The sequence below is a fragment of the Coffea arabica genome, chromosome 5c (assembly GCF_036785885.1).
Source record: "Coffea arabica cultivar ET-39 chromosome 5c, Coffea Arabica ET-39 HiFi, whole genome shotgun sequence".
Taxonomy (NCBI): domain Eukaryota; kingdom Viridiplantae; phylum Streptophyta; class Magnoliopsida; order Gentianales; family Rubiaceae; genus Coffea; species Coffea arabica.
In genome coordinates, this window is record NC_092319.1 from 47,748,620 (window position 1) to 47,764,771 (window position 16,152).

The window sequence follows — 16,152 nt, forward strand, 5'->3', positions numbered from 1 at the left end:
CTTTAAGGGTTCTGGCTTCAAGCAAGATACAACGTTGGTTGGAAAGTTATTGACAAGCCTCTAGTCTGGAAAACATTCCTGCATGACACTTGGGACTAGTAGGATTTCCTTTTGATTTGATGAATTCTAACATCTAATAAGACTAGGAAGGAAGAAAAGGATCAAGCTTTGTGTGTTTCAAATGACAATTTATGGTTGATAAAAGATGGTATTAGTACATTCATTGAGCATTTTACTGTTTAATTGAAGAAACCTTCTTCAATTATTTTGGTTTTATTTTTATTAGATGATGCAATGCAACGATTCACTTTGACATTTGGCAAGGTTTTAATCCTGATGACAAAAAAGTTTCACCTAAAAATGTAGCTCATAATTCAATGATTCAACCAACGTAGCAGGTTTTATTTTCGTACCAGAATATTACCTAATAATATATTTAACGATTTTAACTATCGAATCCCAACAAAAACGAAAAAAATGAAGTTAATTACCGAATTCCAAAAAAAAAAAAAAAAAAAAAAACTTTAAATATTGAATTTTGAGGGAAAGACAGAAACCAACAGCAGAAGCAAGATATTCCTGAAAAAGTCACAAGTGAAATTTGTCGAAGAGAAGAGAAATGGGGAAGGGGATTGCAGCACAGAATCTAGGAGCAGACGTGATCCAGCTATTAGATCAGTTGGAGCGGCACTGCTTAGCTCCTGATGGGTCTCTCATTGCCAAATCCACTCACTACGATCTCCAACTCGTACTCTCTCGAACAATTTTACCTTCTTCCTTTCTCTATTTTATCACAAAATGAATTTGAGGTAGGAATTTAGTGTAAATGTGGATTGGATGCAGGCGAGGGAGGAAATGTGCAAAGAACGACAGCGTTATTTGGAAGCCTTGGTATTCTCTCTACCGAGAATCTTCCTTCTTCTTTTTTTCTTTTGGGTTTGTTCGTTGCACTTAGTTTTGTTTTCTTTTTTCTTTTTGACACATTTAATTGATACCATCTGTGCTAATACAACCGTAGGCAATTTACATCGAGGCAATTGCAATGGTGGAAGAGTATCAGCAGGCGGTTTCAGTGGCTAATTTTGGGGGCATTCGCGATGTTCAGGGTCTTTACTCCCAGCTTGGCTTGAAGAATCCTCCTCAGGTTTTCTGATTCTTTTTCCTATATTTAACAGCAATTGTTGGGAGTATTTCTGTAAAATTTTCTAAGTAGTATGTTTCTCTGCAAGATGGGAATGCGAAACTACTTTAGCTAAGCGTGCTGCCATTGTCATTTTTCTGTGCCATATAAGCTCGATATAAATGCATGCATTTTATCGGCATCACTAGAGCTGATATGTATCAAAGTCTCATGATGAAGTCATTCCCAAGCATCTGTTAATTATATAGTTATACAAAGCAGTCTGTTGATCTGAGTAAAGGTAATATAGGTTGCATTTGAGATCTCGCTCTTTCTGTGTATCTATCTTGTTCCCTGTCATTGAGCAGGATTTATCGATTTGAGCCTTGTAAAATGGACCCCACTTCCGCAGACTTTTAATTGAAATAAAAATTTTTACTTGAGGACAGGTTAAAAATTGGACTATGATATACATGTTTCAGGTTTACGAGGCTCTTGAGCATCGAATGGTCATGGCAGAAGCTGCTCAGAAGCTGAGGCTTCCCCTGATATCCAAAGATGGCGAAATACACGAGGAAGAAATTGAAAAATGGAGTATAATGTCAAGAAGCTCCCTTGATAGTACTTGTACCAGTGTCACAATTAGTTCAAGCTCAAATTCAACTAATTATTCAAATATTTCAGCACTTGGCACCTCTGCTCCTGCCAGCACAATGATCTCAGGGGTTGTTGCTGATGCATCAGAACCTGAAGTTGGTGGTGCTCCTAATCGATACCTCGGAATCACTCCTGCTTATTTGTGGCAAACTCAACTTCAGCAACTTCCATTACCTATGGTATGGCATCAGATGACTTTATCACATGGGACAGAGATTTCTTTACTGATAATTTGTGCAGTTAGAGAATGTCCTGTATGCTTGATCTGAAAACAACCTTTTGCTCTTTGGTTCCTTTGTATGATACATGATTAAGTGGAAGTTCTATTTCTGATATGTGAATCTTTTGTTAGTTGGAGCTACTTTGGAAGAATAAAATGTTGAACCAATGAACTAAAGACCTGTTCTGTTATGCAACTGTAGGATATCGCAGAATACCAGATGTCACTTGCCCGTGAGATTGGCAGTCGACTAGACATTAAGTCTGATAAGTTAATAGATGCCATGGTTACAGGTGACATCGGTAAGTCAAGATATTTGTAATTGTTTCGATATTGTCCTAAAATATTCCTGCTTGTGGATGTGGATTGGTTGCCTGGTCACTATTGTTCTTGACCATTTGCTACTAGTGGCAAGTTCATTGACCTGGAAAAGCTACCAAGTTCATAGGCTAAAAGTTCTGATTATTGGTTGATACACTCTTAAACTAACTTGATAGTGACTGGACATCTGGGTGCCTGCGTTAATTCAAAATTTTGATAACTATGAAGCAATGAATAATAAATAGGGAAAATGATCATCTTACTATATCGATTCCCTAGCCATGCTCATGTTATTTTTGCTGAACTACTGAGTATGACTTGCTTCAAATAGTTGTGTTCTCTCAACGCCCAATAGCAAACTTTTTCATACTTGAAGATATTGGTCATTTTAAGTTTTGTTACAATACTTGCTTGTAAACACTTCAAAGATGTAAAGTTCCTTTGTCTTTGCAGATTCACCAACCAGTGGTCCAAATTCAACTGCTAGGCTCCCAGAAAGGTCTGAGCCTTGATATAATTTTTTTTTTTCGGCACCTTAACATTACAAAGTTTCTGTTTTTATGGGTATCTATGTTATGAAGTTAAAATGCTTCTTATGCACTGAGGCTGCTATTTGATTCATTCTGATGTAAAGTGCCGCATCAAGTGTTGATAATTCAATGGATTCCCATAGTTTTGGCTGCATTTGCCAATTTTTCTTGTATCTTTCAGTGATCTTTAGCCGGTTCTTGTCAATGTGATTCCATTTAAACATGGATAAAATATTACTACCAGTCTCAGACTCTGATGACTCTTCTTAATGATTATTTAAATGCTCAAGAGGTTGTGCAAATGTTACTGTTATGGCATTATGTTGAAGTGAAAAACAATCCACTGAAAATGTATGCCAGAATCTTCAAATTTAGAGAAAATTCTAGTAATGTGACCAAAGATTCAGGTTTTACCCCCTCCTTTCCCGCCTCCCCGCACCATCGCAGGCCAAACCAATGGTAATAATAACTTTAAAATACACATAATTGTGCCTTTTTTCCGCTTAGTCAGAATTCCCCAAGTAATTACAGGGTCCAGCAGGATTATTTTGGATAGTCTGTATAACTTCTAGGTACATATCAATTTTAGGTACACATATCAATTTTAGGTGCTATTTTACACTAATATTAAGTCATTAGTGCATAAATGTGATTAAGCAATAGATTGGATTTTAACTTTAACAGGATAAAGTTGATTATTGAGGAGATCGAGAGAGAAGAAACAGCATGGAGGGAGGATCTATATTCATCTGACAGAAAGTTTGCAGAATATTACAATGTATAGTCTTCTTGGCATCCCAAGTCCCTGCATTTTTTCTCTTCTATTTTTCTTATTGAACTTCTGGATTTACATGCATTTGCAGATTCATAGTTCGTTACAATTAGCACTTAAAGGTCATTCTTTCCATTTAAGGTTTTGGAGCAGATACTAGGTGTGCTAATCAAGCTTGTTAAAGAAATTAAGTTGCAGCATCAACATAAATATGTAAGTTTACGTCCCTACAGTGTTGTATTCTTGAAGCTACAGGTTATGAACTTGATTTTGGAAATAATGTTAGTTCATTCTCTGCTGTTTCCTAGTAGTTTTGTCCTTAAATGTAACTGCAAGCTTAACCTCTTGATTTTTTGGTTATTCCTCACTAGATATTTAAGCTGATTATTTGCATCTAAATTGATAGGATGAACTGCACAAAACTTGGCTTTGCAAAAGGTGTGAGACCATGAATGCCAAATTGAGGTTTGCCCCACTTCGTGCTTTTTCCTTGTGATTGGACAATTTTATTTCTGTATAAATTGTACATTCTGAGATTTTGGTGTCAAGGATGCTCTGACTTGTCATCATCTGATACATTTTCAGTGAATTTTGGCTACATTCTACAACCTTTATAAGGATACTTCCACATCAGTGATGCAATGAATTTAAATGCCAGAAATTTCAATTTAGTAACTACGGATCACTTGGCCAAAAATATCACTTAGAACATTCAGAAACAAACTACTACTTTCTTTTTTTTGGGGCCGCCCCCGCGGGGGGGGGGGAGGGGTTGTTGAGTAGTCAGAAACAAACTTGATCTTACTATTTTAGGTTTTGCATCGAAATTTCTTCCCTATATTTCATCTTCTTTCTTTTCTCCTTTTGCCAGCGATGTGGATCAATGCTGCTTTAAAATTAGGGTTTATTAAACCATCTGTATCTAATTCCCTCTCTTCATTTTTTCTTTTGGTTGGTCTTTTCTTAAATGTAGGTTTTGCAATTGGATTTGTTGTTTGTTGCTTATCAGATATAAACTCTCTCCTTTGTGATGCTCAAGATGTGGTGAAAGTCCATTGCTTTCTTTTCTTTTCATGACCTGTATTTAGAAAGTAAATCAGGAATACTCTTTCTGGGGGGCAAATAACGCAACTTGACATCTGCATGCCTTCACTAGATAGTGCACGAATGGGTTAGGGTGGTGCCTTTGAAGTGTGATGATGGGGCTCTCTGATAACTAAATGGCTTCCCCAACCCAACTTGAGTTGTTTTGAGACAGATGGTCTACTGCTGTTTGCCTATAGGAGGAATATAATATTCTTACGTAAATGTTGTTCTCAGAGTTCTAGAACACGTCCTGTTGTGTGACACCTATACTCCAGAAGCAATTGGCGCACTTCACAAGATAAGGTAAACAAAGTCAACTTTATCGGTGAATATTCTGCTGATGCCGCAGGATTAACATTTCTCTTTCTTTGCTTTCATTTTGGTTCAGGAAGTATCTGGTCGATTCTGCAGACGAAGCATCACTTGCGTATAATAAAGCGGTATAATTCATTCGTATATTCTGTTTTTCAAGTCGGGGTTGTAGAATATGTGCTTTTGTGTGCAAGTCCATGCCACTGATATTGCTCGTATAGCCAATTATGCTTAGATTCTTGCTCTATCAAATAGGTCATGATGCTATAAGATTTCCCTCGAATCATGTCTTTGAGTTTGAGTGGAGCAAGGAAGATACGTTTTCTTGTTTTGTTAATGCTTCCAGGTTACACGCCTTCGTGAATATCAAGGCGTCGATCCACACTTCGATTCCATAGCCAGACAATATCATGAGATAGTCAAGGCAAGTGGGAATTAAACAGAATATACCATGGAAATTGTTTCTGTCCAGTTGTTCGTTAACTCTTTAATTGGACTGTCCTGTTGCAGAAATTGGAAAATTTGCGTTGGACCATTCACCAAGTGGAGATGGACCTTAACCGAAGCACCTGACCTTTTACCTCCTGGATTCGGAGCTTATCGTCGTATTTCTTCTGTCTTGTGTTACTATAACCAATAATATCAGAGTAAATATCCATTATATTTTGTTTTTTGCACAATTCGTGAGTGGCAAATGAATATATATATAACCAATAATTTTTTGTAACGATAGATGTTCTATGATCAAATCTAGCCTAATCTAGAGAGAAGGAGGGAAGGGGTAAGAGGAGATGAATATATTTTGTCTTCGATAGGCACTCATTTCTCCCCTTTCTGTTCGAAACAACAGTTTATGCTCTCCTCGACTTTAGGCGCATTTTGAAAATCTAGCTCGACCACATACATGGAGAGGAAAAATGAGTCTGATGATTGGAATTAGTTGGTAAAGAAAACTTGAGATCCTCGGTGACATGTTTTCTATGTCAATTCAATGCCATCAATAGTATTGCGCGACATGTTTTTTATGCCAATCCAATGTCACCAATAGTATTGCGCAATACATTGAATTAGCATAAAAACATGTCACCGAGAATTCCAAGTGGGTAAAGAAGGTCGCCAAACAGTAACCCAAACAAAAAAAGAAAGAAAGAAAACCCCGCCGGATGAGTGCCAAGACTTGTGGATATGTCGAAAAGACAGGGAGAGGGTAGAAGGGCACAGCAGGATTGGATAGGATTATGATGGGATGGCTGCTCCAAATGGTCTGTCAGGTCAGGTGTACATCAGAAAGAAACAACACCGGAAAATCCACCGAGTTCAAAAGAAGCTGCGGAGCAAACTTCCCGTTCGATGAGTCAGCCACCACTTGAAGCATATGGTGCAGATTTGGTTACGAGTGTTTGGATTGCATTTTTTTATAAATTTTTCATTGGAAGAAAAACTATTGTAGCGATTTGATATATGTGAGTTAAAAAAATGATAAAAAAAAATGTGTTTACGAAAAATAAGACTATTTTTCGATCATCAAAAAATGACTATTCAAACAAGCCTTTTTATCTCTAAACCTCTGCCTTTAAACTTTTAGAGGACGTGCATGTTGTATATTTTTTAGTTTAGTAGTGAAGTCCTCTTGTTTTTGACCTCTTTTAATTCAATTAGACCCTCCTTTTTATATATATATATATATATATAAAGGATGCATATTGAGAGGTGAAATTCCCTCTCAAATAAGAGTAACAGTAAGAGTTATGATTCGACCGAAAATGAAGCCAAAGATGTTGTGGGCTGGGCGGTGTCCTGGTCCATCTGGATCCTTCCCAGCAACAATGATGAATCAGGAGTCTTTCCATGAGGCATCAATACCCCGTAATCAACGCGTTGCCCACACAAAGACGTACCCCACCGTCATTCAACAACTTCCACAAATCTCTTTCTGCGTTGTCGTCACGGCTGGCTCCAGTGCGTTGATTCTACGCGATCTCTGTAGCTGCAAATTCCCCAAATTGCCCAGCCGCCCACCCACAGACCTAATAATATTAATATCCTCCCCACTCCCCTTCGCTAACTTTGGTCGATCCTTCATCTAAGGTTTGTTAAGCATCTGGATATAAATGGAAATCCACATTAATTGCACAACTAGTGATGCATGAGGGCGGCTAAACCCAACCACAATTAAGTTCGTGTGGCTACAAAATTGAAGACCCACCCGTCTCCCACCGCCTCCTTCCTCCCTATAAATACCCACCCCAGCCCTTGTCCTCCTTCCATAATTTCTTCTACGTCTTTTATACGCGTTCGCTTTCTTGCGGGTCTTCGTTTAAGAGGTTAGTTTTCTGCCCGCTTCCCTCTTCCAGTTGTTAAAGTGTTGGTCTTTTTTTCTTCTTTTTCCTTTTAATTGAAGACTCGATCTCCTTATTTTAAAATTATAGGTTATTTTCCTTTTTTTTTTTTGTTTTGTTTTTCGTGACTATGCGATGCTTTTCTTAGTTTTATTATGGGGCCTGATGGTAGCCCGTGGGTGCTGCGCTTGTTGATACATGAAAAATTTTTTTAGTTGGTGGGGAAGGTGCTGGTTTGTTTGTGAAATTCAATCCACGATGAGATTTTGCTACGTTAGTATAGGCTGTGACCCTTTTGAATTTGATCGGTAGGTTGATAAAAGATGTTGGGTTCATGGTAGCATGAGGTACTAGGGTCGTTAAGGATTTGTTAATATACATCAAGATATATGGGGCTTGCTTTTGTATTTGTAGTTACATTCTTGGACTATAATTATGAGCTATGCGAGCTTTTATGATTAATCTGATGTACCGATTTAGTTTCTTTCTCTTTCTTTCTTTTTTGTCATTTTGATTCACAAAGTAAAGTTCTTGGATGCTGACAGATATTTGTTCTTTGTCTACAGCTTTAGTGCCGATATTTCCGCTTTCTGATCTCAGAAAGTTTTCGAGTTCCAATCCAACAAATACATGGTTGATCTAGACATCCAAATCCCAGCTGCTTTTGATCCATTCACCGAGGATAACGACTCAGGTGCCCCTGGTGCCAAAGAGTATGTTCATATCCGTGTTCAACAAAGGAATGGTAAAAAGTGCTTGACAACTATTCAGGGGCTGAAAAAAGATTTCAGCTTGGAGAAGATACTCAAGGATCTTAAGAAAGAGTTCTGTTGCAACGGGAATGTGGTGCAAGACAAAGAGCTAGGCAAAGTCATTCAACTTCAAGGTGATCAGCGCAAGAATGCTTCTCAGTTCCTTGTGACTGCTGGAATTGTCAAGAAAGACCAGATCAAGATTCATGGTTTTTAAGGATTATTATGATCATCTTGTCTGAAGAAAATAATATATAGTATAGCAGTATTTTGCATTGGTGTGTGGCATCTGAGGATTGCCTATTATATTCGTGTTAGTGTTTGTGTGGATAGTGGGAACCATTCGCGTTAGTTGGTGTTGGTTCTCTTTCATTTGATAATGTCATGGGACTAAAAGCGGTTTGTAAGCCTACCTTCTTATTTTTCAGTAATAAAGGTATAATTGATATATTTACTTGTGTATTTGCTTTAATCTTTTAATATTGTCATTGTAAATGCGTCAAATCGTTGCTTTGATTTCTAATTGGTATATGATGATTCCTTCAAAGATCGAGGGATAGTATATTGGATTAAACCGATTTCCAAATCTAAGATACTCTTTGTGGCCTTAAGCTGTCATCTGCGTGGCATTCAAGTTTGGTGACGACTTCAGAATACATCACATAGAACTACGGTTAGATGCGTCATGCGTTCGCTCGTCACTGGAGGATGTTCATTTATTTGTGGGGATGTTTGCTGGCTGGGAGGAATTTTGGTAGAGTGAGTTTTGGTGGACAAGATTAAGATAACTTGGTTTGTAGAGGTGGTTCTCGCATCCTGGCTGAGACTGCCTTTTGCATCTGTTGTTCTTGGCAGTTGAGGTTTTTTTGCAGTTGCAGACGAGAGCACATGACATCTGAAACTTGTTGACCCATGGCTTTTATGAGCTAACAGGCGGTTGCAAGTCAAGAGTGTAATGGAGAGAGGCTGGATTTACAGTAATGAGCTGATCCGCCTTTCCCATGCAGAGGAGCCGGGGCAGGGACGGCCAGAAGGACCGTTTCTGAACAGTGTACGGCCAAGATTTAGTCCAAAAAAATTGTAATAGAGAGAGGATGGATTTACAGTAATGAGCTGATCCGCCTTTCCCATGCAGAGGAGCCGGGGCAGGGACGGTCATCATCAGAAGAACCGTTTCTAAACAGTGTACAACCAGGATTTAGTCCAAAAAAATTGTACGATTCAGATCACTTCTTGTACTTCGTTTTTAACGACGTGTGTGAGACCCACAAAAATTTATTCTAAAGTTACACATTGTGCAAACAAAGTTACGTCGTGTGCAAATAAAGTTACGCGGTGTGCAAAATGCACAACGTGGTCCCCATGCGAAATGCATACCGGCGTTACGGAAGGCTATTTTCATTTTTTTCATTTAAAGAATAAATCAAAAAAGAAGAGGGGATTAAATGCGAGGTTTAGACATCCAGATTTTCCCCTCCCTCCTCCAGACATCCAAAGGAAGGTTGTTTAAAAAAAGGCTGGATAGATACTGAGGAAACAGCAGAAAGAGCAACAACTGAGCTGGAACAAATCACAAAACAAATGCTATACTTTAAATTTCCAAACTGAAAGCCTGCTGGACAGCTGCTGCTCGACTTAGTAATGTAATTTCCAACCGAGAAGAAGATTTAACCCCGAGTCATAGAGCTTAAGCTCTTGGAGCTTTGAACTAGAAGAGCTTGTTTGGCTGTTTTGTACCGCTTCTCATCATTGTGCAGAACTCTTCATAATTGATTCTTCCATCCTGGAATATTGACGGCATAAAAAATGGAGTACATAGTGAGCGGACAAACATGATCAAAAGGTGACAAGTCTTTAGAGACCTGCAACAAAGGAAGAAGAATACTCACATTATCTGTATCCACTTCAGATATTATCTCCTTTATGGTGGCTGGGTCACCCATTCCATAATCTTTCATCGCAGTTTCTAACTCATCTCTCGTAATGAACCTAAAACAGCATAGAAAGAAAATTATGGGTTTACGACTGTTAAGTTAGTTGCAATATTTAGTGGATCAACAACACTGTAAGAGAGATGCCTAATTCAGATGGCATCTTACCATGGAACTCACCCACTATTATCTTTATCAAAATACTGGAATGCTGTATAAAGGTTTTCTTCTCTTTCGAGTTTGTGCTTGTGCATTGTAGCAGTAATGAACTCAATGTAGTCTATTGTCCCATTTCCATCAACATCAGCCTGAAAGTTGGCATAATAACAATTAGTTTCAGGATATTATAGCATAGCATGAAGGAAGAGCTCTACTGAACTTACAGCTTCCATTAACTGTTTAACTTCTGCCTCTGTGAGTTTTGACCCAAGTCGAGCAAGTCCACTCTTTAGTTCTTCATATGTGATTGTGCCACTGTTGTCAGTGTCCATATTTTGAAACATTGCTTTCAGCCCTTGGATTTCTTCTGCAGAGAGACTTTCTGCAATGACCTGGAATATGATTTTAAATCAACCAACAATCAATTCTGGTTTGTAAGATGAATGTGCCAGAATATACAATGTGCATTGGCATTGGCACATTAGTAATTTGCTTAGAGTGAGTTGGGAGGTTTTAGAGTTTGATCACTGGAATAGCATTTCTACTGAGTTTCTGAAATCCCACAGCAGCGGAAAGTCTTCTGGAATCTGAATATGGTACTAAACGATGGTGCCCATATACTGAGTTGCTCAGTATCACCTGGGAGGTGTCTCATCAGTACAAAGGCTTCTATAGTTGGCCCCTCCCAACTCCCTTTGTTTGATGGTTATGGGCAATGTATTACTCGGCGTAGCTGGTGTTCAGAAAGGTGCAGACTAAGCAATATCTCTCATTCTGATGCCAAAGTCAGGTTTCTCAGAAGGTAAGTTGAGCAAACTTGATGAGAGAGTTGGGCTCTTCTATGATAGCTTTTACCTGCAATCTATCTTTTTTGCAACATCCTTCTAGGAACTTGGTGTTCCTGGAGCAACTGAACCAGGTTCTGTGACTGATAAGATTTACAAGCTAAAGAGAAGATATTGGGCTTATATATGATGGTTTTAACAGTCACTCTGATTCATGTCTATTTTAAACGTATGCTACTATGGGCTGACATCCAAGTTCTTGAATAGTGATCATACCTTCAGAGCCAATTTTTTGAGTTTGTTCATTGCTCTGAATTGCTTCATTCTGGAAAGGACTGCACTGTCTATTGGTTTGTCTGATGCTTCTCCTTCTCTCATCCATGGGTGCTCTGTTCAGTCAAAAAAGCACAAAATCTGGATTAGCACAAAATTTGAACATATGAAATTTTGTAGGTACAGGATGCTGACGCCAGAATTGCAGTACGAGTATGTTACTAGCACAAAGAATTCTTACCATTAAGAAAGAGTTACTGGAGAACTGCATAGTGATAATCCATCCATTTCATAAAGAATAAGGAGAAACATGCTTGTCGAAGTAGAAAAGTGCTTTTCTGAGATGCTTTCAGTTAAATGTAAATGTCTTACTAGGTTTCAGAACAAATGTAAAATGCTCCAATGTTTGACCATCTTAAGCTTATTCACTAAATAACTTCTTTCAGATCTAGTCTACTAAGCTACGAATCATCAACCATTTGGCTAAAACCAGGAGAAATAACTTCTGACATTTTAGATAAATCTCGACTACTTCTAGATGCCAGTGGATACAGAAACTTTAGGCAGTTTGAAGTGGAAAAAGAACCATAAAAAGGTTTTGAGGCTTTGACTAAGGAGATATGCTCCTAAGTTAGCAAGTATGTGACCTCATCTCTGAGACAACAATAAACAAAAAGGGTATATTCTGCAACTGTAAGGATTTTAGTGAATGACTCAGGTCATTCTTAGGCATACCAAGTACTTGAGCAGCTGTAATTCGTTTCTTGGGGTCTTGTGTTAGCATCTTGCGGACAAGGTCCTTCGCGCTACTTGAGATTGATGGCCAAGGTTCACTGTCAAAGTCAATATGTCCCCTTAAAACAGCATCAAATATACCCTTCTCAGTTTCTGTCATGCAAATTTCATGAAAAGATTAATTACATTAATTGGCAAATGGTACCAAGAGAAGAATAATAAGAAACGTTATTACATATTTAGAACTAGAAAAGAAGGCAACTTTGTTTGCTTTACCTGCCCAGAAGGGTGGCACACCACTGAGTAATATATACAGCATGACTCCAGCACTCCAAATGTCAGCTTCCTTCCCATACCTACGCCTTAAAACTTCAGGTGCAACATAATAAGCACTCCCAGCTACATCCTTGTATACTTTTCCTACAGAAAGGTTCAGACTCGGTTTAACTGATAAGATTATGATGGAAAACACCAAGAAAATCATGAATTGCAATCACTAGTTCACTTAATGGCAGCATCAGTTGTAAGGAACACTTTTGTGTAAATCAAAGCCTCGTCACTGATATCTGTGATCAAGGTGCAGTTGATGATGATGTCTTAAGTTGCAATACCTCCATGTCTTGTGAAAAGGAGCTTCTCATGGTTTGATAAAGCCTTATTTTCATGCTTTAAACATATTCTAAGCAAATAAGCAGCAATTTTTGCAACCAAAACTACACGTAGCTGCAGAACTCTATATTCTGCTACAAGATTATCTTTGAAGCACTGTCTTGAACCAAACTCGAATCTAACTTATCGACTATTTTCCAGTCTGTAACGAATCTAATGACTGGAAGTTTGCTAGGAAATATGAAAGGAACTAAGAGCATTTTGCATCTATGTCATATCTGAACCAGCATATACATTTCGAAGATTAACATTCAACTAAATTCAGTATTCATGGACCATTTCCTCAATCTTTAGGAAACATAATTTGCACTTTTAAGCTAGAAAAACTGGGAACTCAACTTCAAAATGTTGGCTAAGTAGTCCACATATTATATTCTAATACTCCAAGGGCGCACGTATATCTTAAAGTTCATAGGAAAAGCTGGCATACATTTCTGAATTACGTGAGAACTGAGAATGAGAAAGATACCTTCTTCTATAAATACCGACAACCCAAAGTCTGTTGCTTTCAAGGCCGCATTTTCACTCTTGTCTGACAGTAAGAAGTTCTCAGGCTTAAGATCACGGTGCATCACACCCATAAAATGGCAGACATGAACAACATTGACAATAGCCCTGCAGATTGAAGCTGCAGCTTTTTCACTGTAGTGTCCCTTGGCAATAATTCGATCAAAAAGCTCTCCACCAGCACACAACTCCATCACAAGGTGAACTGAATGCTTATCCTCATAAGCACCCTTAAATTCAACTATGTTTGGCTGTCCACTTAAATGCTGCATAATCTGAATCTCTCGTCTCATATCCTCCTTGTCACCTTTGGTAACAAGCTTCTTCTTTGATATGGACTTGCAAGCATATTGTCTTCCAGTTTCAATATCCGTGCACAGATATGTGACACCAAATTGACCCCTGCCTAATTCCTTCCCCAGTGTGTAGTGCAATTTAATATCTTCATACGGCTTCCCCAATATTGTATCTGGCCTGTGAACTGGTCTGGGGCTTGGAGGTGGCTTAAAGGGCATTTGGCTATTAGGAGCTGGTGATTTTGTGTGCTGAACAGGTTTTTGCTGTGTCCCAGGAATATACATTCCATCGACACCACCATTGGCCTTGGAGACTGTTGGTTTTTCTTGGCTAAAGCACATCCCCATTATTTTCCTTTCTAATCAGTCAATTCTGAATTTCTGATAGCACAGCAAGATTCAATCAGCAAAAGCCTTAATAATACCCACACAAAAAAAAAAAAAAAAGAAGAAGAAAAGGAACAGTTGACTTGTGAATTACAATCAAACAGGAGAACATTCATAAACATTGAACCCAGTTAGAGACTCAAAATACCATGTAGAAAGATGCCATTTTGCAATCAAGAAAACGAGGTATAACTGAGATTTGGTCAGAAAACAGGGAGGTGTACTCAGTACCTAGGATTTAGAAAGAATTGCGGGACCCTTGAGTTTGGAAGGCTTTGCAAGTCTTGACCAAGATAGAATCAAAGTTGTACTTGGATGGAAAAGTCTGATGGGAAGAATGAAAGAAGGTGGTTAGATGATGCATCTGTTGCAATGCTGAATTGAATTCTCCAAGACTGAACAGCTGACAGGGAAATGGTAAAGGAGAATATAGTTGAGTGAAACGTACATTGGAGCCAACGATAATTAGCCTGCCTGCAATGCTGCAGCCTGGAATTTTTTAATGCTGGCTTTGATAATGGATCGAGGCAAGATGATGCAGGCAGGCCAATACCCAATGGTTCCACCAATTAATGGTGCACAACGTTGCTTTGTACTCCCCAAGCAATTTCTAGGTTGGTGCACTGTAACTTCAGAATGCCTTTAAACTCTTGGATTAATGCTTTATAGTTGGTCCCATGTCTCGTGTGTCTGTCTGTATTATGCTACGTATGCAACAACATAACACATCATAATTTTAATCAACTGATTTTAGAGCATCCACAGTGCTATTACACCTTGTGGAGTGTAATCCACATGCCGCGTCAGCATTCCATTTTCTCTTCTTTTACTATTATACTTTCACTCATAATGGATTACACTTCATAAGGTGTAATAGCATGGGTCCACAATTAAATCAAATATTTATTTTAATAATGCATAACTCGTATCCCATAAATAAATAAAGTAATTTTTAAAAATAATTTTGTTATTTTTAAAAAATAAAGTACTAACTTTCATTAAATTTTTTACATTTTGAATTTTTTATTTTCTAAAAATGATATTATTAATTTTTAAGTTTGAATAATATATCTTTTTCTATCTTTCAAAAATAATATATTGTTTTTTTTCAAAAAGTAATTATGCAGGAAATTAAACAAATATTTGATACCCCAAATGCAAAGATATCATAATAATCCATACTTAATTAATAGTTCGGAATGTAATTAGTTGAACTCCATAACATAATATTACATAATCTAACCGTTGTGTGTTTAAATAGAAGACTAAAATCTAACCGTTGGAAAGTTAAAATGTGTTGTGTGCTAGCAAATTCACCGTTGAAGCAAAAAATGGATGTAACCATTGGTGATTAGAATTATTTTACATTTAATCATGAGTCCCACCTTCTAATGAATTACACGCATCAATGATGCGTGTAATCTCCGTGACACTGTCACGGCACAGCTCCAATGGGAGACCGTGTCATGGAACGGTGTAATGGCCCTCCATTACACCCGCGCTGCCGTTGCTCTTAGTACAAATGAAATTTGATAGAGTCAGGTAACTAAAGGTTTAAGCTCTAAAGTCCATCTTTTATCCGGTTGGTTCCTTTTTTTGGGAAATTTTAGGTGCGAGATGCAATCCCAATGAAGAATTGCCATTCCATTGCATTTTTATGTGCAAAATGTGAACAAGGAAATATGTCATGATTGAATAGTTGACCAACATCTCCTTCTGAGGCGGGGCTGGCAGCTAGGCATATGCTGGGACTAGTTAACTAAACAATTCAAAGGATGCGCAATGGCTATTGGTAATAATCATGATCATTATTGCATTTTGGAGAAAAAGGGTCAAATTTTTTGCTGCTGTTTCCTTTTTTTTTTTTTTTTTTTATCTTTTGTATGAGCTAGAGAACAGAAAAAAGTGAAATTGAAACCTCGAAATCTTGAGATACAACTGAAATCTTGAAAATTACTAATAAGCAAGAAATTAGGAAAAGCAAGCATGTGATACATGGCATCTTTTTGTTGTTTCACCGTATTTATTGACAATAATATAAAATACTTTCAGCTATTTAAAAGAAAGAAAGTTGTAGGAAAAAAAAATACTTTTTTAGAATATTCAATTTCTTTCTATTAGCGCAATATTTTTCAAAAAAAAAAGACTATATAATAATTAGACTCTGTATATACCTTTTAATTTGCAATTCAAAAAATTAAATACACGGTTTTTCTGCCATAGAGATGACTGAGAGAGGCCATACATCATACATGTTGCGGATAAGGACGTTGTCGACATTGCTTGAGAACTTCGAACCCT

General features: G+C 37.7%; 3 protein-coding genes across 6 annotated transcripts; 2 read left to right on the forward strand and 1 right to left on the reverse strand.

The window, feature by feature from the left end:
- The first annotated feature begins 488 nt into the window (after positions 1-488).
- On the forward strand, positions 489-8,559 carry LOC113688868 (AUGMIN subunit 4-like). 3 transcript variants are annotated; one of them, XR_011815333.1, is made up of 15 exons: positions 495-748; positions 844-891; positions 1,019-1,144; positions 1,603-1,956; positions 2,200-2,299; positions 2,772-2,817; positions 3,533-3,626; positions 3,762-3,833; positions 4,027-4,085; positions 4,941-5,009; positions 5,095-5,146; positions 5,365-5,442; positions 5,529-5,665; positions 5,869-7,342; positions 7,924-8,559. XR_011815333.1 is itself a non-coding variant. In XM_072051438.1 (13 exons), the coding sequence occupies exons 1-13, from the start codon at positions 620-622 to the stop codon at positions 5,589-5,591; spliced, it is 1,290 nt and encodes a 429-aa protein (XP_071907539.1). In that variant the 5' UTR covers positions 496-619; the 3' UTR covers positions 5,592-5,745. The 3 variants fall into 3 exon arrangements, 1 of the variants encoding a protein (XP_071907539.1); XR_011815334.1 differs by lacking the exons at positions 5,869-7,342; positions 7,924-8,559 and having other exon boundaries at positions 489-748; positions 5,274-5,442; positions 5,529-5,698; XM_072051438.1 differs by lacking the exons at positions 5,869-7,342; positions 7,924-8,559 and having other exon boundaries at positions 496-748; positions 5,529-5,745.
- LOC113690992 (protein translation factor SUI1 homolog) lies at positions 7,988-8,559 on the forward strand. Its single transcript, XM_072051439.1, has one exon. It carries the CDS (start codon positions 7,988-7,990, stop codon positions 8,324-8,326), a length of 339 nt encoding a protein of 112 aa, XP_071907540.1. The 3' UTR covers positions 8,327-8,559.
- A 932-nt stretch (positions 8,560-9,491) lies between these two features.
- Positions 9,492-14,465, reverse strand: LOC113689851 (calcium-dependent protein kinase 19). 2 transcript variants are annotated; one of them, XM_072051436.1, is made up of 9 exons: positions 14,083-14,464; positions 13,131-13,845; positions 12,269-12,412; positions 11,993-12,145; positions 11,261-11,373; positions 10,424-10,591; positions 10,221-10,348; positions 9,999-10,098; positions 9,492-9,892 (listed from the first exon to the last, which is right to left on the reverse strand). In XM_072051436.1, the coding sequence occupies exons 2-9, from the start codon at positions 13,810-13,812 to the stop codon at positions 9,818-9,820; spliced, it is 1,563 nt and encodes a 520-aa protein (XP_071907537.1). In that variant the 5' UTR covers positions 13,813-13,845; positions 14,083-14,464; the 3' UTR covers positions 9,492-9,817. The 2 variants fall into 2 exon arrangements, with proteins under 2 accessions (XP_071907537.1, XP_071907538.1); XM_072051437.1 differs by lacking the exon at positions 9,492-9,892 and having other exon boundaries at positions 10,209-10,348; positions 14,083-14,465.
- Between the last annotated feature and the right edge of the window lie 1,687 nt (positions 14,466-16,152).